This window comes from Bubalus bubalis, chromosome 5, assembly GCF_019923935.1.
Source record: "Bubalus bubalis isolate 160015118507 breed Murrah chromosome 5, NDDB_SH_1, whole genome shotgun sequence".
In the NCBI taxonomy this organism is placed as follows: domain Eukaryota; kingdom Metazoa; phylum Chordata; class Mammalia; order Artiodactyla; family Bovidae; genus Bubalus; species Bubalus bubalis.
The window spans coordinates 11,697,070-11,721,842 of NC_059161.1; the positions used below are offsets into that span (position 1 = coordinate 11,697,070).

At 45.4% G+C, this 24,773-nt stretch overlaps 1 protein-coding gene across 4 annotated transcripts in view; it reads left to right on the forward strand.

The window, feature by feature from the left end:
- Positions 1–24,773, forward strand: part of SMYD2 (SET and MYND domain containing 2) — a 54,223-nt gene that overhangs the window by 17,108 nt on the left and 12,342 nt on the right. For 3 of the 4 annotated variants that reach the window (XM_025285461.3, XM_025285462.3, XM_025285463.3), the window contains exons 2-7: positions 4,460–4,523; positions 14,583–14,693; positions 17,313–17,373; positions 18,080–18,204; positions 19,068–19,172; positions 23,713–23,780. In XM_025285461.3, coding sequence (XP_025141246.2) covers positions 4,460–4,523; positions 14,583–14,693; positions 17,313–17,373; positions 18,080–18,204; positions 19,068–19,172; positions 23,713–23,780 — 534 coding nt within the window. The remainder of the gene's footprint in view (positions 1–4,459; positions 4,524–14,582; positions 14,694–17,312; positions 17,374–18,079; positions 18,205–19,067; positions 19,173–23,712; positions 23,781–24,773) is intronic. The other variant, XM_006074267.4, reaches the window with a different exon arrangement.

The following is a 24,773-nucleotide window of genomic DNA, read 5'->3' on the forward strand; positions in this document are numbered from 1 at the left end:
CTACCAACTTGCTGAATGGCCATGTTGGGTTAGATATTTCACCTCTAAGATCTTCAGTATCTTCATTTGAAAAGCTGGAGTAATAACCTCTTCATAGAACTGATGGAATTATTACAAGAGATCAGCAGTTTTCAAACTTTTTGTTCTTAAGATCCCTTTCTACCTATAAAAATTGAGAACTCCAAAGAGCTTTTTTTGTTCACCTAGATATTTATCAATATTTATCATATTTATAATTAAAAATAGAAAATATTATAAAGCACTTGTTTTTTTAAAATGAGGACTCTTCTTCAAAACAAAAGAATTAATGAGAATAGTGGTGTTTTACAGTTTTGCAAATCTCTTTAATGAGAGATTAAAGAATACAAGTGGATTCTCAGATATGCTTTTGAATCCAGTCTGGCATATTATGTAGTTTTGGTTGACATATGCACAGGAAATCTGGCCTCAAATAGGTGTGTAATTGGAAGGGAAGGAATATTTTAATAGCCTTTTCAGTTAATTGTGGATATTCTTTGATTCACCATTAGAACTCAGTGAAGTGATTTTTGTCTTAAAGATTAGTTGTAAAACATGCACTCTGAAGCCATGTCTATGAATTTTATGTACTCTGTTACATAAAATCCCTTAGTCTATCTTGTACTTTGAATGACTCTTTTAGTCAAGTGTAATTTTTTAAACATCATACTCTGATCATTTGGAAAACATTGGTTCTCACTCAGTTATATAGACCTCCTAAAACTTTATTTCATCAAACCATGAAATCAAACAAACAAACAAACCCCCCACAATTATTAAAACCATCACCAATCTTTCACATGACAGACTGTCAAACTCTGGGCAGCAGATACATGTGTTCCAAAATTCTAATTTTTGCTTAAGAGCCCACATTTTATCATTGCCAACAAATATTGCCAATTATTTTCCTTGATGTGATGGACTCACTTCATTTATTTCCATAATATACCTGCCAAATACGCAAGTCTGAACAGCCAATTTGTCTAAAGTTGTTCTTCCTAGTAAAAGTGATATTTCAAGAAAATAGTGGCACGTTCAGTTTATAGCTCCAGGGATGGTCAAGAGTTCATCCTTGAGATAACCCTCATTCTTCAGTAGGAGCAGAAACACTTCCTGCCTTCTTCCCCCTTCATCTCAGGGTGCCAAGAAGATACATACCAAAGACTCAAGATTCAAGGACATTAGTATTTGTGAGTGCATTAGTGGGCCTCCCGGGTGGCTCAGTGGTAAAAAGTCTACCTGTAATGCAGGAACTGCAGGAGACTTAGGTGTGATCCCTGGGTCAGGAAGATCCCCTGGAGGAGGGCATGCAACCCACTCCAGTGTTCTTGCCTGGAGAGTCCCGTGGACAGAGGCAGGCTACAGTCTATGAGATCTCAAAGAGCTGGACACAACTGAAGTGACTGAGCACGCACACACTGCTTTATTAGAGACATTCTTTTTTTTAATTTATCTTCGTCTAGTTGATTTACAATGTTGTGTTAATCTCTGCTGTATAGCAGAGTGATCCAGTTTATATATATCTATACACACACACAGAGGAGCCTGTCAGGCTACAGTCCATGGGGTCATAAGAGTCGGACATGACCTAGTGACACCACCACCACCGTGTAATGGTTTGCATTCTCTAATCCCGAACTCTTGGTCCATCCCTTACCCCTTGGCAACTACAAGTCTGTTCTCTAAGTCCGTGAGTCTGTTTCCTAGGTAAGTTCATTTGTATCATAGTTTAGATTTCTTTAGGGGTATTCTTAAGTGAAACTGGCTTTTCCCCCCTCACTGTGAGCATGTGGAAGTGAGGAATACAGTGACTACTTACTCGCTGCTTTGATTTGTACTAAAGCCTTTGTGACTCAGCTGGTGAAGAATCTGCCTGCAATGCGAGGGACCTGGGTTCGATCCCTGGGTTGGGAAGATCCCCTGGAGAAGGGAAAGGCTACTCACTGCAGTATTCTGGGCTGGAGAATCCCATGGACTAGTCCATGGGGTCTCAAGAGTTGGACACAACTGAGCCACTTTGACTTCATTTCACTTCAAAGCCTTGCGGGTTTCACCCTCCAGGCACCCTCCACTTGCTAGAGCACAAATGTCAAGACACTAAAGGCAGTAGTACATTCTGGAAATAGCTTTGATCTCACGGGCTCCCTGAAAGGGCCTCTGGGCCTCCGGTAGTCTACAGACCACACCTCGAGAACCATTGGCATTATGTAACCTCTTGCCAGTCCTGACGAGTTAGCTCTTTCTTCCTGGTCTTCGTTGTCTGTGGCCGTGGACTTGGTGACTAGCCAGGCTGAATGAAGCCTGGCCTTTGGGAGATCTATTATTTTGATGAAATCCCACTAGAGTTCTTCCTGCATTCACCAGAGCCCAGTTGTTTTTTTTCCTTCCTGGGATATTACCTTGGTAATATCCGAAACAAGACAAAAACAAATAAGCTGAAAACAAACCTTGGTTTCGTATTAGCTTTACTGCTCACATCTATGTGCGGAATATCTCTGTGTATAATCCTTGTTTTCTTTTTGTATGGTGTAGAGCTAATAAAGACATTTTTTCTGATAGTTTCCTGGTCTGTTATATCGAGGGTCTTAATTCAGGTTTCAGAAACACTTCACTAGTCTGTGCGTAGATTCTAGGTGGCTGGTGAGCCCTCAAAATTTCACAGCATTTTCTGCTGCTCTTTGAGGGTTGGGGAGAAGGTGGGTTGTTGGGGAGAGTTAATAGCTTCAAATTCTCAGAGAGGTTTTATGACCTCTCCCCCTGCAAAACCAACCATCACCAAATGGCTGTTTCAGATGGATGTTGTTATGGGTGGCATCTACCCACCCACTGTCCATGTCCCAACACACGTCTTTTGGAAAAGAATGTTCAGAGTTCCCTCTGCAGCTTTGCCCGTCTGCACTTTCCATTCCTTTGGCATTCCTTCATGGTCCCCGTCAATTAGCACTTGCTTACTAGTCACTTCACAGTTGTCTTTGAGCACATCGTCTGTCCTTTTCCCCTTGGCATAAAGTGCAGGAGATGCCAGGGCCGGCCGTCTCATCCACATGTACCCTTGGAGGGTATTTCAGGCCAGAGGATGCACTCAGCCAAATTAGTGGGCTCCTCTTTGAACCACTGAGATGTGCAAACTCGGAATATTTATTTATACCTCAACTGCGAGTTGCGTTTTTTTCTCCCACACAATTCTTCAGCCTGCTGCTTGGAATCCAAGCACTGTCATGAAAACTGCAAGGCAGCCAGTTTTGTTCCAACAGTAGCATTTTTGGAACCCTTTCCCGATTCTGTGGGAGTAGTGTGGTGACTACCACTCTCTGAGAAGACGCGGAGGAGGACTCTGCAGCGTGATGATATGTATGTCTTGCAATATCAGCCCTCCGGGCACGCTGCAGACGGGGTGGGGGTGAGGGGGCTCCATGGCAGGGCAGGGGGCATCCCCGGCAGTAAGCGAGAGTGCCCTTTGCATCACCAGCATTTCTGTACATTGGAAAGCTGGCTTCAGGGTGGTCAGTGAGAAGCAGACAGCAGGCTTTACAGATCGCACTCTCATTTAACAAAGTGGTTGTTGCCCATCTCAGAAAAATTTGAAGGGTTCTGTCATAGGCGGTTTAACTCAGTGGCTTCACAGTTTCTGAAGAATCCTGTGGCTTATCTAACACAGCAAACACACCAGCAACTAACAGTTAGGGAACAGCAATGTCCCTATCCCCTATGAGAAGCAGGAAAATGAATTCTATGGTGATGAACGGGGAGGACTGACCTAATTATGACAAAGCAGAAGAATCATTCAGTGGGATACAGACAAGGTAGATGTGTGTACCAGTCAGATCAAGGGGTATTTTATTTAAGAATATGTCTCTAGTTGCTGGGTAGCGTTGTTTTTAAATTTCGCTTCCTAGACAACATTTGTTACTGACATGCTCCATCCTGTCTTCTGCATCCCTAAATACTAAAGATTGTCACCCACTTTGTGTTCTCAGCAGTATATAGGTCAACCCCAGTCCTCTGTCTTTACAGACTCAGGCTTCCAAGATGGCTTTGTTTATTTCTGTCCCTTTCTAGCAGGTGAGAATATCAGGACATAAGAGCCTCTGACTTGCCCCAAAGCATTGAGTCATAGTGCAGGTCGATGTTAACAGCTGTGGTGTCCCGGGCCAGGCTCACGGGTCAGAGACCGTGTCGTTCGTCTCTTTGGAAAGTGCCCTTCACGCTGTCGGGGTCGGTCAGTGTCAGCGTGTGTCCCCTTTGACCAACTCACTCCCACTCAAGGGCTGAGTCTGGTCAAACTCTCCTTTGGGAAAATGGCACGTACCAGTGGGAGAGCAAGGTAAGGTGACTCTTGGCTCCGCTTTCGGACCAGATGGCTGTTGTTATTGCATGACAAAGTGCGCGGCTTCACGTTTCTCCGCCTCTCGCCACTACAGTGCCCTTTCTGTTTTTTAAGGAAAGAAGGATTGTCCAAATGCGGAAGATGCAAGCAGGCATTTTACTGCAACGTGGAGTGTCAGGTAGGTGTCTTTGGGCCAGCTGGCAGGGAGGGCCTGGTACCCCAGCATCCTTCTCATCCTGTCACAGCATCCCAGGGCCCTTCCGCAGCCAGAGCTGGAAAGCCTCCTTGTGGCGTAGGGTGTGGCTGGATGCCCCTGTGTGCTGGCACCCAGGACTGATGGTGATGGGCAGCCAGTGATGGGCAGTAACATTTTGGGGCCCCACACAGGATCAAAAATAGAGGTTGGTAAAGTGGGAAAGACACAGGGGCCACGTTGGATACAGGCAGGTGTATCACCAAGGTCAACAGTCTGCCCCCCACAGCTCCCAGCAACAGATGGGATGTGCAAAGACAACCAGTGAAAAATGTTAGAATGCTGTCTTTAAATTGTTTAGTCTTGACCATCACCAAGTCTGAATTTGTATCTATCCCCCTAGCAGGCCACACGTCGCCCTTGGGTCGGTCTAATCTAGCCTGATTCCAGCTGGACTTAGGTGGGCCCCTGACACAGCTGTTGTGCAGCCAGAGGTGGGCTGGTCTGAACTTGGACCTGGAGACCTGGGGGTGGTGTCTCGGCAGCAGTGGGGCCTGAGCAGTTCAGGCAGGTTTCATGTAGACCACAGGCCATCTGGCTGGCTGGATGCATCTTGAGGGAGTCTTGTAACCCAGGACTGAAGATTTCAAGAGGGTATTTGGAGGAACTCTTGGTAGATTCTTTAAGGGATAAGTTCCCCGCCCCCCAAACTTTTCTACTTAATACTGTATAGTTACACAAAATGTTCACAGGTATTACAGAAAATGCACTCCATGTTCTAGCAGTTTGAATTTGGGGAGGATATGATCTTCAACCTCTGTGTATCCTCCCCAATCTATTTTTTAAATGGGAGCCTACTAATACGGCTTGGGAAATGATGCTACTAAATAGTGGTTCTAAGGGACAGGGAGGCTGTTCTTCATACCTGCACCTCGGTTTTGTTCTTCTTCCCATACTTAACTGTCACTTTCCTCCGCCCCCCACCCCTGCTCTGGTCGACCACATTACCCATGGTTTCATTTTTTTTTTTTTCCTCTGTTTTCTCCCTACACAGCTGGTCTCTGAATGTCTCCAAAGGGTGTTGTGCAGCAGTGGGAGAGGTTGCTAAGCCCCAGAGTCTTATCTGACAGAGCTCCCCTCACAGAGGCCCTGGCCAGAGGAAACACAGGCTGAGCCATTGGCTTGGGAAGGTCTGCCTTGGCTCTGAAGGCCACGTGCCTGGTCCACCTCCCTGTGTCTCCACGCAGGCTTCCGGCCTGCAGGGCAGTGAGAATATAGATGGGCTTGTCGTTGGTTTATCAGGGAGTGTGGCTTCTTCTGAAGAGGAGAGACTGTGCTTTGCTCCTCCCGATTATGGACAGAGAGTTCTGTGGTTAGATTGCTGGGCACGCGAAGAGGTCAGCGAGTGCTGGAATGACGTGATTAGGTTCCAGGCCTGATAAGTTAGCTGTTTCTATATTTAAGTTAAACGCTTCTAGAAAAAGTAGCTCATGATATTCTGGTTCTTTAAAGAAGCCAGCTAGTCACACACAGGTCAGACTATTGTAACACAGAAGACTCGGAGGATATAGTTCCAGCCCTGCACCTGTCTACCTCTGTGAACTTGACAATTCAAAGGACGTCTCAGAGTCTCGGTTTCTTTAAGTGTAAATGAGTACAGTGGCCCCTATCTTGATGAATTATAAGGATCAAATGATATGTGAGATATCAAGGTTCTATGTAAACTGTGATGCTGCGTGCAGGCATGAGGGCTTATAAATAATAATATGATAGTAATTCAGGCTGGACTGAAGCTTAGCTTTATGCAGAGAATAAAGTAGGCAGCCCACTTTAGATTTAAAAGACTGGGTTTTTTTCACCAAAGAGTATGGACTCATTCTAAGAACTTTAGATCCCTAATGGTGTACATTATATGCATAGTGCTTGTTACAAAATCGAACTTTAACTTCTCTGATGAACTGTAAACTCTGCATGGATATGAAACATGAGCATCTGTGAGATGCTGAGCTACCTCTTGGTCTCTTGAGCTGTCTTCCATTAGGCCCCCACAGGTGGCATTACACTGATGTATAACCGTAGTCCAGGTTGGGGTGTTGTGGTGGCCATTGTGGTTCCCTTGCCTTTAGGACCTAGTCTTCCAGATTTGCTGACTCATAGTGATAGGTGCCTGGCCTTGGGAGGTTCCCGGCAACCACGTATATCAACCTGTGTGAACCAGAATGCCTCTTGACTGTTGTTTCGTCTCTAATTCGTGTCCTCCTCTTTGCAGCCCCATGGACTGCAGCACGCCAGACTTCCCTCTCCCTCACCATCTCCCAGAGTTTGCTCAAACTCGTGTCCGTTGAGTCGGTGATGCCATCCAACCATCTTATCCTCTGTTGCCCGCTTCCGCTCCTGCCCTCAGTCTTTCCCAGCATCAGGTCTTTTCCAGTGAGTCGGCTCTTTGCATCAGGTGGCCAAAGTATTGGAGCTTCAGCCTCTGCATCAGTCACCTTACAGAATGAAACGGCAAGAAGACACAACCCTGAAAGACGAGCCTTTTTATTACTTTACACCAAGCGGCTTGACAGGCTGCATGTCCTCCTCCTGGTCACATCATAATGTGCTTGCTATAGCAAGGAACCCCAGGATGGGGGACACAGACCTGTGATTCTCAGTCATGTCAAAGGTCCTGGCCGTGACAGCTTGCTGCGTCCAGCCGCTGGGCCAGGACGCCCTCGGTCCTAGGGAGTAGTATTGCACTTCAGTTTCCCCGTGCTCTGTGAAGTATCCTATAACCAAAATATTCTCGTAGATGACAAGTAGTAACACCCTTACCAAAAGCCACCGGTTTCTAGAAGTGAGGCTGGATTTGGCCTGTTTCATGTCTGTTTCCTGTCTCTCCTGTCGCAGCAGGGGGAGGCACGCGATCATTAAGGTTTTCCGTCCTGTTGTCTGAAGGGCTGAGTAGGAGCAGGATGCCGTATCACAGTGAGACAGGATGGTCATAGAGTTAAGTGCCTAGAAACAAACGGCTGTAGAAGGGCTTTGTCCGTAAAATCATTGGGGAGGAGTCTGGGGCATTTGCTCCAGATGAAAATGGATTCAGAGTTCTGCCCAAGGGAATACTTGGATGGGATCAAGCTGGAGACTCTGCTGCAGGGTAAAACAAGGGGTACAAAACAAAGGCAGCAGTAAGGAAGGTAATTGAGTGATTCTCCACCTAAGAAAGTGTGGCCCTCTCCACTGTTGTTCAGTCACTCAGTCATGTCTGACTCTTTGCAACCTCTGGGACTGCTGCACGCCAGGCTTTCCTGTCCTTCACTGTCTCCCAGAACTCACTCAAACTCATGCCCATCGCGTCGGTGATGCCATCCAACCATCTCACCCTCTGTCGTCCCCTTCTCCTCCTGCCTTCAGTTTTTCCCAGCATCAGAGTCTTTTCCTCTTCACTGGGCCTTCTTCAAAGGCAGACCCCACCCACCTGGAGTCACCAGGGGGTCCATACCACAGAGAAAGGAGCTTATCAGTAGATAAAAAAGAGTGTCCACAGTGGCTGAGTGACTTGCCCAAGGTCACACAGCAACAAAACTGAGACCAGAGTGTGCAGGAATCCTGGGGAGGGCTTTCACTGCTTTCCAGCACTGCGCCTGGGGGTCCTGAGGACCCTCCAGGAGAAGAGGTGCTGTGGGGATGAGTCAGAGACGGAGAAGTGGCCTTTCATGGAGGTGAAAGGGAAGATTCCTTCCAGTCGTATTGTCTTTCGAGAAACCTCTCCAAGAGTGTAAGGTCCACATCCCTCCCTGAGGGTGTCCTTCCAGGAATGTAGCATATTAAGAGCCCCTCGGGACTCTGCTTCCTGCCCCCAGCCAGCCTCTGATTGCACGACTCTAGGACCATGCTTTATTTTATGCAGTTTGGCTCATGTCTTGTCCCATTTATTCTCCTTTTCGTTCATTTGACTCAGTGTGATCCTGCCAGAGGAGAGATTTTAATTGACAATGCATGAAAGGGTAATGGGAGGAAATATAAAAGAAATAGAAATTCCTTTTTAGTTAGGCTCGGTTTGTAAGCTGTGTGTTTTAATGAACTATATTTATTTTTATAAATATGCCTGGAAAACTAAGAGTGTTGTTCACTCAGACTTTTTTGTTCAATTGTACCACGACACATTGAAGAAAAGAGTTTTAGAGTTATTACATAGAGGAATCATTGTGGAGTAGAACTTTCTAAGGTGTTATTTCTTAACATTGACAAATAGAAGAAAATGGTTTGTGTGTTTTAAGTGGAGGTATTAGGATTACGAGTGTGATTTTGAAAGGGAGGGGCATGTTTTGATGAAGATTGAAGCATGTATGAAGAGTGCGTGACCAAAGATGTGAGAACATTCTTGACTTTTATCACCAATTAGAAAGTAACTGAAGTGTAGAAAATGTCTAGGAACTGCTCCCATGACCCTGTCATTTTTTGGGTGATCAGTGAGTGGGCTAGAGTCAGGGGTTTTGTCCTGGTTAAATTCACTTCGTTCTTTTCTTTCAGACATAGGAAGCATCCTCAAAGGAGCCACTGTTTTTTTCCTGTGAATAAATGTTTAACATCACCAGTAAGAATCAATGAGTGTGTCCCATCACTCTCTACGGAAATAGAAAACGAAGCAGCTAGGGGCCAGCAGTGGCTGTCATCCCGGTGTCATCCCTGCGTGAGGCGGTCATGAAGCCCCTGATTCCTTCTGCATTCTTCCTCTCACAGAGAATAGTGGTGGAGAACAGTAGCCCTATGACATTTTCTTACTATTCCACGTTTTAAGAAATCATTTATGCACGCTACTCTGCATTTCAGGAAATCACACAGGCATGTATATAAGTTCAGTCCAGTCACTCAGTTGTGTCTGACTTTTTGCGACCCCATGAACCCCAGCACGCCAGGCCTCCCTGTCCATCACCAACTCCCGGAATCCACCCAAAGCCATGTCCATTGAGTCGCTGATGCCATCCAATCATCTTATCCTCTGTCGTCCCCTTCTCCTCCTGCCCTCAATCTTTCCCAGCATCAGGGTCTTTTCAAATGAGTCAGCTCTTCGCATCAGGTGGCCAAAGTATTGGAATTTCAGCTTCAACATCAGTCCTTTCAATGAATACCCAGGACTGATCTCCTTTAGGATGGACTGGTTGAATCTCCTTGCAGTCCAAGGAACTCTCAAGAGTCTTCTCCAACACCACAGTTCAAAAGCATCAATTCTTTGGTGCTCAGCTTTCTTTATAGTCCAACTCTCACATCCGTACATGACCACTGGAAAAACCATAGCCTTGACTAGACGGATCTTTATTGGCAAAGTAATATCTCTGCTTTTTAATATGCTTTCTAGGTTGGTCATAACTTTCCTTCCAAGGAGTAAGCATCTTTTAATTTCCTGGCTGCAATCACCATTTGCAGTGATTCTGGAGCCCAGAAAAATAAAGTCAGCCATAGTGTCCACTGTTTCCCCATCTATTTGCCATGAAGTGATGGGACCAGATGCCATGATCTTAGTTTTCTGACTGTTGAGCTTTAAGCCAACTTTTTCACTCTCCTCTTTCACTTTCATTCAGAGGCTCTTTAGTTCTTCTTCACTTTCTGCCATAAGGGTGGTGTCATCTGCATATCTGAGGTTATTGATATTTCTCCCGGCAATCTTGATTCCAGCCTGTGCTTCCTCAGCCCAGCGTTTCTCATGATGTACTCTGCATATAAGTTAAATAAGCAGGGTGACAATATACAGCCTTGACATACTCCTTTTCCTATTTGGAACCAGTCTGTTGTTCCATGTCCAGTTCTAACTGTTGCTTTCTGACCTGCATATAGGTTTCTCAAGAGGCAGGTCAGGTGGTCTGGTATTCCCATCTCTTTCAGAATTTTCCACAGTTTATTGTGATCCACACAGTGAAAGGCTCTGGCATAGTCAATAAAGCAGAAATAGATGTTTTTTCTGGAACTCTCTTGCTTTTTCCATGATCCAGAGGATGTTGGCAATTTGATCTCTGATTCCTCTGCCTTTTCTAAAACCAGCTTGAACATCTGGAAGTTCACGGTTCACATATTGCTGAATCCTGGATTGGAGAATTTTGAGCATTACTTGACTAGCGTGTGAGATGAGTGCAATTGTGCGGTAGTTTGAGCATTCTTTGGCATTGCCTTTCTTTGGGATTGAAATGAAAACTGACCTTTTCCAGTCTTGTGGCCACTGTTGAGTCTTCCAAATTTGCTGGCATATTGAGTGCAGCACTTTCACAGCATCATCTTTCAGGATTTGAAATAGCTCAACTGGAATTACGGTCTAAATTGAAAGTCCCTTTAGAACAAAAGAAACACCAAATGCAGGAGTTAGAAAAGGGGACTTCACAATAAAAATTCAGTCTCCTTATGCAGGGAGACAATATATCATTTGCTCAGCAGAAAACTGGATGACATAACAAATCCTCTTTTCTTCCAGCGTTGGAAGTGCTGGTGTACCGTGAGACAATTTTGCAACTCTTTATGCATCTTTAAGCACTTCGGTCCATGCACAAAAAGGAAAGTCATGCAGAGCTGTTGTTACAGTGGCTGGAAGTGAACTAGAAGTTTAAAAGGGTACCAAAAAAATTCCCTCTCACACTTTGTACATAGATTTAATTGTTTAAATTCATTGCATGAATCATCTGTGCTCATTATAGAAAAATCAGAAGTTTCAGACTGAAAGAGGAACAGAAAGAGTATCCATACTTCATAATTTTATCCTTCCAGAGAAAACCGCTAGTAACACTTCGGCATGTGTCTTTCTGAATCCTTCCTATGCATTTGTTTGTAATATATTACTTTCCTAGAAAATGGGATCCGTCTGAATTTACATAAAAGTTTTATAAAGATTGCAACCAGGAAAGGAGTAACAGCTTAAATTTTGAAGAAAACTGGAAGCCAAGTAGTGCCACTGTGGTATGTCTCTGACAATTCCACCTTCTGACAGAAAAGGAAAACTTATTACTAGCTGATAAATTTCCCTTGATGAAACTTAACATGATTCTGCTGGTCCTTGAATTTACCCAGCTCTCCGATTTCACTGCTCTGTGTGGGTCTCTGTTACATTCTAGGTGCTCTTGCTTTACTTTGTGTTCTGATATGGTCATAAACTACTTGAAGTCAAAGACTCCATCTCCCATCCCTGCCTCTGGGGTCATCAAGGGCTCATTGAATGAATGAAGGAACCAGTACATGAACAATTACCAGCATTTGTCGAGAGCATGTTGTGTGCCAGGCACTGGTCTGAGTGCTTCTTGTGGGTTAGCTTGTTTATTGGATCCTCACAACGACCCTTTGTGGTTGCATGAATGCCTGATAATGGTAGGCTTCAAGCTTTGTGTCTGATTATCACTGTTGGAAGGCATACAATCGTAGACTCGGAATTCCGGACTTGCTAAGTAACTTAGGGATCATGTTATTTACAGCCGAGGATACACAGGCAGAGGGATTAAGAGGACTGTCTGGTGTGACATAGCTGCTTCGCTGGAGGGCGGGGTGAGAATGCAGGTCTCCCTGAGCCCCAGGCCTGTCTCCTCTTGCTGGATAGAACTCTGCTCTCCCTAGCGTGCCCTGTAGTTAGGTTCTCTTCCCTGGAGGACATTAACATCAATAGATGTCAGCATTGTGTGTTCGTATTTATTTATTTATATTCATATTAATTAAATTGTATTAAAAACACATAAGTCATATTAAGAAATGTTAAACTTCTTTCTCATCGGAGCTCATTGTTAAACACCAAAGACACCTCGTATACTTCAGGAAATTAGCATGTTTAAGGCCACGCAAACACCTTTTCTTAGCATTGCTAGGGTCACAGTGAACTTCCTGTGTGTGTTCGTAGGTGTCAGTTACCTGTCTGTCCCCAGCTAGTGTTCTTCAATTCCCTCGGATGCCCCAAGGCCAGAAGCCCTTGTTGTCTTTCCCTTTTTGCTTTGCATTTGTGTGCGGAGCCAGTTTGTCTGCTGGGAGCTGGACCTACCTGTTCCTACCTCATTGCTTCATCACCGAGCTCTCGTTTTAGGCTTTGGCTAAAAACAGATCCTCTTCTCCCTTGTGTATATCTTGTCATTTCTGTCTCTCCTTGCTCTTGGTTATATTTGGCACGCTGTTATTTAACTCTGCAGTACACCTTGGCACAGAGCTTGAGCCCAGGGTCTATCTGTGCCACGGGGGCTGCGTTAAATCATTAAGTGACAGCATGTCTTTCCTTCTTGGCCGTGGGGAGGGAGACATCTTCATTCATTCAACAACTTTATTGAGTGCTTAGTGACTGTCAGGCACCGTTCTAGGTTCTGGGATAATAGATTTACCCGAAACAGGTGAATAGTGGGGGCAGGGGGGACAACATAGTAAACCAAACATCTCATCAGTGTGTAATAAATATGTCAGGTGGTGAGAAGTACTAAGGAGACACGTAAAGCAAGGAAAAGGGAGAGTGATGGGGGGAGAGTGCTGGTTTGGGGAGGGTACCTTGAAAAGGGGCATCAGAGCAGAGACGTGGAAGAGGGAGGGAGCCAGCAGGATGTCTGGGGAAGAGGCATCTCTCCAGGAAATGCAGCAAGTGCCAAAGCTCTCAAGGCAAGAGCAAGCATTGTCGGTCCAGGGAGCAGTGAGGAGATATAGTGGTTGGGTGGAGTGAGGTGAGGGAGCGTGGTGGGGGTGATGAGCTCAGAGTAGCAGAGAGTCAGCTCCTACCATGTGTGGCCTCGTGAGTCATCGTTACAACTTGGCTTTTGCTCTGAGGGGAGAAGCCATTACAGCATGCTGAGCCGTGAACTGCAGGATCCGAGTTGTGTTTCTCAGAATCGATTACTCCGGTTGCTCTCTGGAGCGGAGTTGGGGGTGGGGTGGGGGGTAGTGGGGGCAGAAGCAGGTGTCCAGGTAGGAGGCAGAGGGAGCCATCGCGGGGTAGGTGTAGCGTCTGCCGCCCAGTAAGGAAGGTGCGGGTGGGAAATGATCAGAGGCTGGGCATATTCCGCAGGCAGGCAGGATGGATTCGCCAGAGACGTGAACGTGGAGTGTGGGGGAGAGAGAGGCGGCCAGGAAGTCTCCAGGGTTCTGTCCTGAGCATCGGAAAAGTCAGACTTGCCCCTTTCTGAGGCAGGAGAGGCGGAGGGAAGACCACGATGGTACCCAGTTCCGTTGCAGCAAGGAGTGTCTGCAGACTTCCACTGAGTCCACTCCTGCAGCCGCTCAGCCCATCACGCCACCGCAGCTGGTTTTTATCAGAGCCCGTATGGTTCAGCCAGTTCCCAGTCATCCCTCACTGACCCCGTCACCAGCACCAGCGTCGTCCTTTACGCCCCGGTCCTCAGCGCCTTCCTCCCCAGCACCCCACCCTCCTCCTTCCCTAGTCTTCCCGTCGCAAAAGGGGCATCCCCACCCTTCCAGGAGTGAGCACATGCCCTTCACCCTGCAGCCTGGGGCAAAAAGAATCAAGACAGGTGTTAGAAAGGAGTCCAGTTTTCCTCTTTTATCCAGTGACTCTTCAGGGAGTCCATGTTCCTAAATATTCCCACGAGTTGCCCTGGCCAGACTCTTCGTGAGTCCTTGACAGGGCCCTCGTCTCTGGTAGGATTTTATCACCTATAGAAGAGGACGAGGTGCTGTGGATGTCACTTCTCGGTTATTTGCCCTAATGTGAGAACAGAGCCAGACCAGAACCGTAGGGAGCAGAGCCAAACCAACAGCTGATACCCAAGTCACTCACCCCGTGAGTGACATGACGACGTCTAGATAATGCAAAGGTGTGCGTGTTGTTTGGAATAGTGAGGGGCGTGAGATGCTTGAGGAAACCACATGAAGCAGATTTTCTCTTGCCAGCAAGCTCAGCCAGCCCTGAGTCAAGGTCATACAGCCACGTCTATCTTAAAGGATGTTTTCATCTCTAACTTTTGTGAGCACCGTCGTGTTTTCCAAAAGGAAACATATTTCACTTGACCTTAACTAGGAGAACTTGCTGCATCCTCTTGTTTCGAACTTTATTGCAATGTGTGTGTGTGTGTGTAATATTTTTTTTTTTAACTTTCCCAGAGAGAAGATTGGCCCATGCACAAGCTGGAATGTTCTCCCATGGTTGTTTTTGGGGAAAACTGGAATCCCTCTGAGACTGTAAGGTTGACAGCAAGGATTCTGGCCAAACAGGTGAGGAATTGGGATCAGGTTCAAGTGTGTTTTATTTTTTTTCTTTGAGGTCAGAAAGATGAGTGAGGGACCCGTGGTGATCATCTCTCGCTCAGCATTCTGGGACCGCATTTCCCATCACGTTCCTATGGACAGAGATAAGTGCAAGGCTCCAGGAGTGAGCTGGCTTGTCTGCCTTGTGCAGCTAGGATGTCACTCATGCCAGGCCAGGAACGTAGCCACTGCTTTGTTTTCTTAGCAAACCTATGAGATAGGTTTACATAGAAAAATATGGCTTCTCAGGGCATGAAAACCTGAGTGACGGTAATGAGAGCATCCTAGGGAACCAGACTGGCTTTCAAAGCTTTGGGAGGTCGTCTCTTTCCTTCTGTTACAGCATGCACCCCTGTTGCCACCTCCCCTCGCCCCCCATCCTGGGCTGGCTCCTGCTCTTCCCTGCCCCCATACTTGCCTTCCTTCGGCGGGCAGGGAACGGGGTGAGACAACCAGCATGGCGCCTGCTGGGAGAGGAACAAGAGGAATGGAAAAGTAAAAATCAAGGCCAGGAGGTGGGGTGGGAACGATGTGGCCATCAACAGTTTCCTCCAAAGATGAAGCCAGGGCTGGCTGTCCTGACCCCTTTTTGGCTCAGTCCCGTACTGGTTGCATGATAATAAGACGCCTGATCTCGACAGGACCAGCTTAAATGGAGGGGAGGAAAATGCCACAGGACGTGTCCTTGTGACACAGTGAAATGGGCTGCATGGAGCTTAGAAGGCGAATGTCCGCAGAGCTGCTTGCCAGTGATAAGCTGCGGGCAGGGCCTCTGTACTGGAAATCTTAAAGCTGAAATTTCATCTGCCACTTCTATCTTCCCTTACCACACCTCCCTCCATTTAAAACTTTCTGTTTTTGTTTTTGGTTTTTTTTGATCGAAATCAAATGTGGTCATAATGATCAACTCATATCTGTCCCCAGACCAAGTTAGGCTCCTCGACCTCGTAAACAGAAGTAGAACATTTCCAACCTCTGAGGTCATAGTTCCGTTATGTTCAGCCTGGGCCAGGTGCTTGCTGAAATGCCACTTCGCCCGCTCAGGGTAACCAGAGGCACTCAAGGCTGGCCTGTAGAGTGGGACCGAAAAGTCAGAATTGTTTTTGCTGGAGGAGGTTAACTTTTGGTTCCTTGCTCACAGTTGTCTTTAAATATAGGCCTAGTACTTGGTCGGAAGGAAAGGGTAGGAGAAAATGGTGTGACTGGGTGAATGTATGTGTGTGTGTGTGTTAGTTGCTCAGTTGTGTCCGACTCTTTGCAACCCCATGGACTGTAGTCCCACCAGGCTCCTCTGTCCCTGGGATTCTCCAGGCAAGAATACTAGAGTGGGTTTCCTTCATCAAGGGATCTTCCTGACTCAGGAATCAAACCTGGATCTCATGCATTGCGGGCAGATTCTTTACCGTCTGAACCACCAAGGTGTCAGGGTAAATAAGCCATCAGATTCGATCTGTAAGCATCTTGCAAGGATTGAGTGACCAGCCTCCTGGTTCTCCCCCAGCCCCATTTCCTGACATTATTGAAAGTGTAGTGGTTAAGAATTCAGAAGGAACTGGTGCCCTTTTCTGAATGAAAAGTTTTCCCAGGCAAAATGACTTACTAATCTTATAGAAATGGATCCTGTGAATGGGAAGATTTCCACTCCAAAAAAGAACTATTGAAATGTTTTGGCACCAGGAGGGTAGTCTGAAAGCTGTGATGAGTTTATACCAGTTTCATTCAACTGATATTATAATTACTGCTACCACTAATAGTCTATTAAATGAAAAGTTACCTGGCCATCTTCATCTCTGTAGGACTTGATGATTAAAAAAACAGACCATTTGTATTCTAGTCACTTGCAAAGGATTCGGGGGGACAGGCTACCCAACTACCGAGGGGAAGCGTAACATGTTAACTAGGGAGGTGAGCACGCCTGGGTGGACCACCTGTATCCTCCAGTTGAATAGCCGATTACAAAGACACGGCCTTGGGCCAGCTCTTGAGCTCTGCGTTTGAACTCTTGTCAACACCAAGTTTATTCATGTTCTCAAAGCCTGGCGGGTTTACTATTGTCAGCTCCTCTTGGGGTGTCTAGAACAAAGCCGGCAACACGTTTCAAGTGAATCTCGGCTCACGGATACAACCGAAAGTGTTCTTTTTGAAACGTGGAATTTGAGATCATTTTAGCCTATGCTTAAAGAAAGTGTAAAATGGATGGGGGGTTTGATTTTGTTCCTTTTTAGAAGGAGAGATAATAAATGGGATGGCTCATCTGTAGACTCGGTCCTTTTAAGTCGGGGCCCTAAAAAGTTGTTTTCTAGCCACTGTTCTTTCCCATAACAAGCATTTTTGAGCCTACTGTGTGCATAGCATTATCAGGGTGTTAGGAACGCAGCCGATGCTTTTAAAAGCTTTTCAAAAGAGTCCTTTGGGTTTGGATGTTGGGCAAATGCTCTCAGAGCCCAAATGGCAGGCTCCTTGGCTAGCTCTTTACTTCATTTAGAACTGTTGCTTTTTTCTTCATGTCGATGTAAGCGTGAAAGCACTATTTTTTGCACAAGTCGTTGCAATCTGTAACTGTGTGATTTCTTCCCCAATTACTAGAAAATCCACCCAGAGAGAACACCTTCAGAGAAATTGTTAGCCGTGAAGGAGTTTGAGTCACGTAAGTCTGTCTGTGACTGGCTGAGGAATTATTTCAGACACATGTTTTCTGTGGATTAGACAGGATTGAAAGAAGGAAGGGATAGCTGAGTTCTTCATGGTGGTGGGATTTTATAGTTATCAGTTTTTATTTTGACTTGTGTGCTGTTTTGGAAAATGGACTATAACTTCCCCCCTCCCCCTCAGTTGACAGGCTTGCTAGGAAATAACTAAGGGGAAGTGGAAACTTGCAGGATGAATTATTACATCCTGAGCTATCTCTTGCTGGCTCTCCTGGCATGTTGAATATTTTTTGGATCTTTGCTGAATTGCAGTACTGTACACAGCTGATGTCCTTCCTGAGGCATTAAATCAGGGGCTGTCCACTTTCTCCATCATGACACAGACTCTGGGGCCAATTGGGGGACCCTTGACTAGACCAAGGCTGGTTATCAGTCACTGCCACTATTCCTGACCTCACTGTTAACGGTCAGTTGAAATTCTCTGTCCTGAGTGACTTCCATTTGTCAGAGGAAGAGAAGGAAGAAATGGCATGCTCTTTTTGCCCTAGGGCTTATCAGTTAGACCAAGGGAGGGGGGATAATATTTCCTGGGGGCTCCACGTGTTTTTTTTTTCTTTCTCTCTACGCCATTGATAGTACTGAAAGGATGTATAGCTAGAGATCCAGAGTTTTCTACCTGCTGAATAATGGTTTGTTTATCCACAGATCTGGATAAATTAGACAATGAGAAGAGGGATTTGATTCAGAGTGACATCGCTGCTCTCCATCACTTTTACTCCAAGCACCTTGAGTTCCCTGACAACGACAGCCTAGTAGTGCTCTTTGCCCAGGTAAGCACGCGAGCGTCAGAGGACACTTAGTTTAGCCTTTCCCTGCCAGTGTCCCTCTCCCAGCGCATAACTGGTGGAGACGAATGAAAGCAGAATGATGGCGTCTGCCTGATACAGTTCTTGACGTCTTGGTCCGTGTTTTGCCTAAGCTTGCTAGGTGACCTTGAGCAGATCCTGTCCTGTCTGTGCTGGCCCTCATTGATGGTGGAGCATAGGAAATCCACTCTGCCTGTGCCTCCCGCTGCAGAAAGAGTTTATGAAAACAGAGTTGCCAGTGTCCCAGGAGTGTGGCAGACTGGAACATCTTTGGATAGGAAAGACCGTTTGAGATTCCTACATTCAATTTTACTCTTCTCTTAAACCTTCCCTTCTGATAGTAGTGGGTTGTGTTTTTTTTTTTTTTTTCTTTACTCTTTCTTTTTTACTCTTTTTTTTTTTTTTTTTTTACTCTTACCAACACTGTGTTGATAAAGCAGAGGCAAATACAGATGGCCAGGAAGGACAGACATCACAGAGAGGAGCCTGAGTGGGTCTAGGTACAGTAGGTCTTTCCGGATGATTGCTAAGTAATCCTGTTTAGACTAGAAGCCTAGGTTTACCAAAATCAGATAGGATTAAAAAAAAAAAATTAGACTTATAGACAAGAGCAACTTAAAGGTGCTAAGGAACTGACGACCAGCGTTTTGGAAAGGCTGAGGCTTGGCTGGACATGGCTAGGACAGGAGAAGGCAGTGTGGTCGGCACCCTTGGCTGGACACGTCTGGCCGCATCCTTCTTCCTGTTACTCTGAGGGTGGCGCTTCCTGGCCTGACTTACCAGATCGGATTTCTCTCCCTATCACACCCTGTGTTTTCCCCCACAAGCCGAATGTGTGGTTGAAGGTGACCTTCGCAGAGGGAGAAATACTGGAATACTGTTCTGTGGACGAAAGTCGCTACCTTCAGTGTCTAGACGGGAAAAAAGCTCGGGTGGGTACTTACACACTATCGTCTTAGAATAGAGTAAGCATCACCTCGGTACTCTTTGAGTCACTAATTCCATTTTTAGGACTCTATCCGAAGGAAGTAGTCAGAGATTATGGACAGAAATTGACATGCAAATTGTTTACTGTGTGGTTCTCTTTAAAACCATGAAAACAGAAAGGGGAAAAAAAGAAAAGGAAATACATGTTATAAATGGTCAGCAGTAGTCATTTGGTAAATCATGGCTTAGATTTTCGATTAAAGTTTATGTGGCCATTATAAATTGTATTTCAAAGAGCGAAGATGTGTAAAGTGCTGATGACATGATGTCAAGTGTAAAAGCAGGGGAAAATGTGTAATATGAAAATTTACTTTGGTTAAAAACAACTTTAAATGGAAGTTCACCATTAGTTATCTCATGAGTCGTGGAAAATTTTTACTTTTTGGGGGGTGATTTTTCTGGATTTTCTACAGTGAGTATGTGTAACTTAAGAAAATAGTGAAAAGAAGAAAAGATGAAAAGCACCCATAGTTCTCCCACTTTAAAAACTGCTCCTGTAAAGAAAGAGGTGAGTCTTCACCACTTCACTGACCCACTTCATCCCCGGTGAGAACTAGTGAGAACAGTTTGATGAGTTCCTTGATAGACTTTATGTTTATGTGGATATTTTTCTTTTATGTGACTGTCATAATCAGAAAAAAATGCTGTTCTCAGTAAAACAGAAAATGGGTTCAAGTCATGAGTGTTAAATTGGACATAATGAAAAACCTTCCTGATTTCATTATATTTCATTCCTGAGTTCATTCATTTCATTACATTATATTATCCTGGGATTATAGCATATTTCCCTACCCATGCTAAGGCAATTTGGGTAACAGTACACAGTGGAGGAATTGACTTCTCTTATTACATTTTTAGAAAAACTGGATACATGACTTCTCTGGATTAGATGAGGCATGGTTTTGTGAGAAAGCAAGAGTGATGAAGTAAACATAAGGTATCTTTTCACTTCCAGCAACAGAGTAGTGCATGCTAATGGGCCTTCTCGATGTTGACATAGTAGATATGGGACCATATTTACCAAAAATCAAGGCAGTTGATGTCACAAATCAGTTCAGTTCAGTCGCTCAGTCATGTCTGACTCTTTGTGATCCCATGGACTGCAGCACACCAGGCTTCCCTGTCCATCACCAACTCCTGGAACTTACTCAAACTATGTCCATTGAGTCAGTGATGCCATCCAACCATCTCATCCTCTGTCGTCCTCTTCTCCCGCCTTCAACCTTTCCCAGCATTAGAGTCTTTTCAAATGAGTCAGTTCTTCGCATCAGGTGTCCAAAGTAATGGAGTTTCAGCTTCAGCATCAGACCTTCCAATGAATATTCAGGACAGATTTCCTTTAGCATGGACTGGTTGGCTCTCCTTGCAGTCCAAGGGACTCTCAAGAATCTTTTCCAACACCACAGTTCAAAAGCATCAATTCTTCAGTGTTCAGCCTTCTTTAGGGTTCAGCTCTCACATCCATACATGACTACTGGAAAAACCATAGTTTTGACTAGACGGACCTTTGTTGTCAAAAATAGAAGTGTTATATTTGTGCTGAAAGTGACTCAGAGTCCTTGAAATTTGGACTGACTCAGAGTATCCAGGAGATAAATACAGACACACACACACACATATGTAAATATAGGTAGGTAGTTTTTTCAAAGGCTTTATATTAATCAATATAATTAATGGAGGAAAGACTCCCCACTCCAGTATTCTGGCCTGGAGAATTCCATGGACTGTATAGTCCATGGGGTTGCAGAGTTGGAGACGACTGAGTGACTTTGACTTTCATATTAATCAAATCATAATATCCACTCTGAGATGGTGTGCGTACACACTGATGTACATACATACACACATTCATGTCTTTTCTCACATACAAATTTGAAAGGGGACATTCGGTATCCCCAAAGAAAACTCGGAAGCGCAAGTGGAAAGCGCTGTCCCAGCCCCAGCCCCTCTGGCCCTGCTGCTCAGCCCACCGCTGCATGTCCACCCCTCTGGCTTTAGAGCCCTTTCCTCTCTGGTTCGTGGGAGGCTGTTGTGGGTTAACTCGTGGCCCAGCAGCAGCTGGCAGCAGAAGGTGACTGCACTCCTTCGGCAGCGCCGAGGTGCATTTTAATCACCGGGAGCATATGCATGGTTGGGAAATGTATTTTTGGTGTGCAGCCTACATCTAGTCTAAATGCTAATTATGAGAATAGCTTCAGCAAGGCACTTGCGCCTGATTTGACTCAGGAAAAAAAAAAAGACGATGGCCTATGCATCTTTCTTAACAGGCAAGTTCACTTTTCTTCCCTAGGGATCTTTCAGAAGGGAGGGAAAGCTGGCAGGCAAATTGCTAGGCGATTAGGCTTGAACATCACCGCCAGCTCCCCGAGAGGAGCAGTGATGACACTGGCCTTCACAGGAGTCTTTCTTTGCGGTGAAGAAACGCACTCTCCCTCACAGTAAGAGGACAGGGGAGAGGGAATAAAGGGACCAGTGGGCGTGTAACATTCAAGCCTGAAGGAATTTGGAATTACAAACGGTCCTTATAGAGATTACAAAGCAAAGGCGTATGTCTCGTACCCTCACCCCTCAGAGCTAGTCAGGAGCTGTCGGTCCGAGATCCGTTGTGAAAATTGCTAAATTCTTACACGCCTTCTTCCACTTTGCAGAATTTGTTGTTGTCCTATGGGAACCAGACATGGCCGAGGCATGTTAGTATCCCAATCCGAGACTGCGTATAGATCCCTCAGTACCTAGTCAGGTGCAGGACGCATAGTTCAGGCTTCAGTAAATTTTGTTGAATGAATGAAAATCCTGATTTACTCTTGACCCGATGTTGGTTGACGGTCCCTGGTGAATGATGGTTGGTGAATGTCCCGGTGACAGAAGAGGTTTAAAGTACTTGAGGCCGGCACCAAACACAGCATGCTGTGTTTTCTACATAAAAATGCCTGACACCTCAGGATTCCAAAGACTGTGTTTTGTTTTACTCACTGCAGTCCTCTCTTTTTGTGTTGAAAATTGTAAGTACTGGTTGTAAATGTATCGAATGGTAAAAGCTGTAAGTCAAACCCATCAGAGCCTTTACTTCTCTATGTACCAAGATTTCCAAGCCTTTGACACTGGCCCTTTGCTTTTAAGTAAAATTGCAACCAGAAGAATCAGAGATCAGAACAATTTTAGAAGAAGCATGGTATAGTGAAAAGAAACACTTGTGTTTCTGACAGCCTCGCTATCAGAATGCCTAGGTTGACTTTTGACTCCTTTTCTACCACTTGCTACTTATATGGCCTTGAATTACTTAATCATTGACCTCCCTGGGCCTCAATTTCCCCATCTGTAAAATGGGGTAGTATTGTAGATTTAAGGGAGGGTCAATGTGCAGCATCCAGCCCAGTGCCTAGCCTGGACTAAGTGCTTAGCAAAGTAGTGTTTCAAAAAGCTCCTCCCTTGGCCTGAAGCACAGCTGTGCTGTGTGTCTGGTGGGGAAGAGCCTGATTGCAGCTCACGGGGTGGAATCGTTCAGCATGCACGCTTCACAGACAGCCTCTTAGCAGCACAGGAGGAGCCGGGCTCTCAGCCTTTGCTGCTGGCTTTGGTCGAGTCATTGCCCTTCTCTGACCTTAGTTTCATCGTCTGAGAAGTGAAGGGACAGAGTTCCCTTCCAGCTGTGAAGTTGTAGGTCCAAATGAAAAACCCTCACCGAGTTGTCTCCCCGTGGCCTGGGTGTTCCTGGAGGGTGCAGATTTGGCCTGGTCTTCCTTCTTTGCAGAGCGCCCAGCATATAAGATTTCCTCGGTGAATGTGCAAAGAGTGAGTTTATGGAATAGCCTAAAATTGGAGATGTATAGTCTTCATCTTCAGCCCGCCAGCTCTAAGCTTGACTTCTAGGATGCGGAGAGCTACCCTTGGTGATTTTCAGGGTAATACTTCTTGCCACAGATGAGCAGGTGGTCAGTGCTTGATGTGTCTGAGGCAGGAAGGGACATTCGCAGCACCCTGGCTTCAGGGTCTTGGTCCCCCTGCTTCTCAAGGGGATGGACAGCAGTTAGATTAGCTGCGTAAAGCCTGTCAGATGTACCACCTCACCTTATGAGCGAGGTGCCAGATTAAGTGGCTTCTTTTTTTAGCAGAAGAAGACTGAGCACAGAAGGGACACAGTGATGGGTTTAAGATCGCACACCTGACCTGGGGTATAACGGGTTAGAGTGCAGATGTCCTGACTCCCATGCAGCTCTGCAGACTTGAGTCCTTGGAGCCTTAGTGGTGCTTTGTGACCTTCAGCCACCATGGGCAGGTGAACCGTCAGACTTGACAGTTCAGCTTGTATCTGTTTACGCGTGAGACCGATTGATAAGTAGTGTCTGAACGTAGGATACCTTGTTCAAAAGAAAGGTGTTCCAATCACTAAACCAAACATCTTCCCAGCTAAAGAGGTGATTTCTATCCAGAAAGAAGCTTTAGCTCATTTTTTTCCCTTTCTCTCTCTCCCCTTTCTCCCTGCAGGTTAACTGTAATGGCTTCACAATCGAAGATGAAGAACTTTCTCATTTGGGATCAGCAATATTTCCTGAGTAGGCCGAGTGTGACTTCATCTCTTTCCTTTTTACTTATTTAATACTGAATTTTTTTTTAAAATTTCCAATAACCTCCTTAGCTGCATGTGGCAGACATGAGACTCTGAGTGAATTAAATCCCCTTTTTAATTCTGCCAGATTTCAAAATATTTCCCCTGCATTTAAGGATCTGAAGGTAGTAGTTAAGAGAACAGTTGCTTGTTAAGTCCTGCTAGGTAGAGAGCTGTTATTAAAGAATATTTCAGAGTGCGCATAGAAGGAACAACCCAGGCCCTGCTGAGAAATTTGCTTTTTTGCATAGCTGTAGTTCTGGAAATCTTTGGGTTTCTTTCACTTAAAGGAAAACATTAATTGCTGGGAATTGACTGTAGACATATGTAGAGACTATATAAGCTTCTTCCCTATCTGTCCTTTTTTGAAATATACTAGTATAGAAATAGCGCATTTTGGAGGGACAGTATGCTAAAGTAGTAAACTAGGGATAAATTTCAAAGACCTATAGGATTTTTTTTAACCTCAGGAATATACAAGTAATTCAAGAAAGGCCAGTCAGTTGACCAGTGGAGATCGTTACAGCTCTGACTTGAATGTTATAGCTCTGCCAAGCATGGCTTTGCTGTTATCTGTTTAATGGACAGGGTAGTCTCCTAATACATCAGTCCCAAACATCAAGCCCTGGCTTCACAGATGGAGCAAAGGAGCCCTTCCAGCACCCCCTGTCTGAGTCCATCCACACTGGAGATTAGTTTGGTCTAGAGTGATGTCGCTTAATATAAGCTACAGGCACCTCTGCCCCTAGGTTGGAGCAGTTGCAGGAAACCCTTAACACCCATGCATTGGCCATGGATGGCACAGGAAGTCTACACGTCTGTCATGCCCAGCTCCGTGCATCATATGGGTCCAAAGGAGAAAACTCTGTTAGGGGCATGTCTCTTGAGAAGCTACACAGGCTTTCTTGAACCAGAGAAACAAACAGTGTATTCCCTTCAT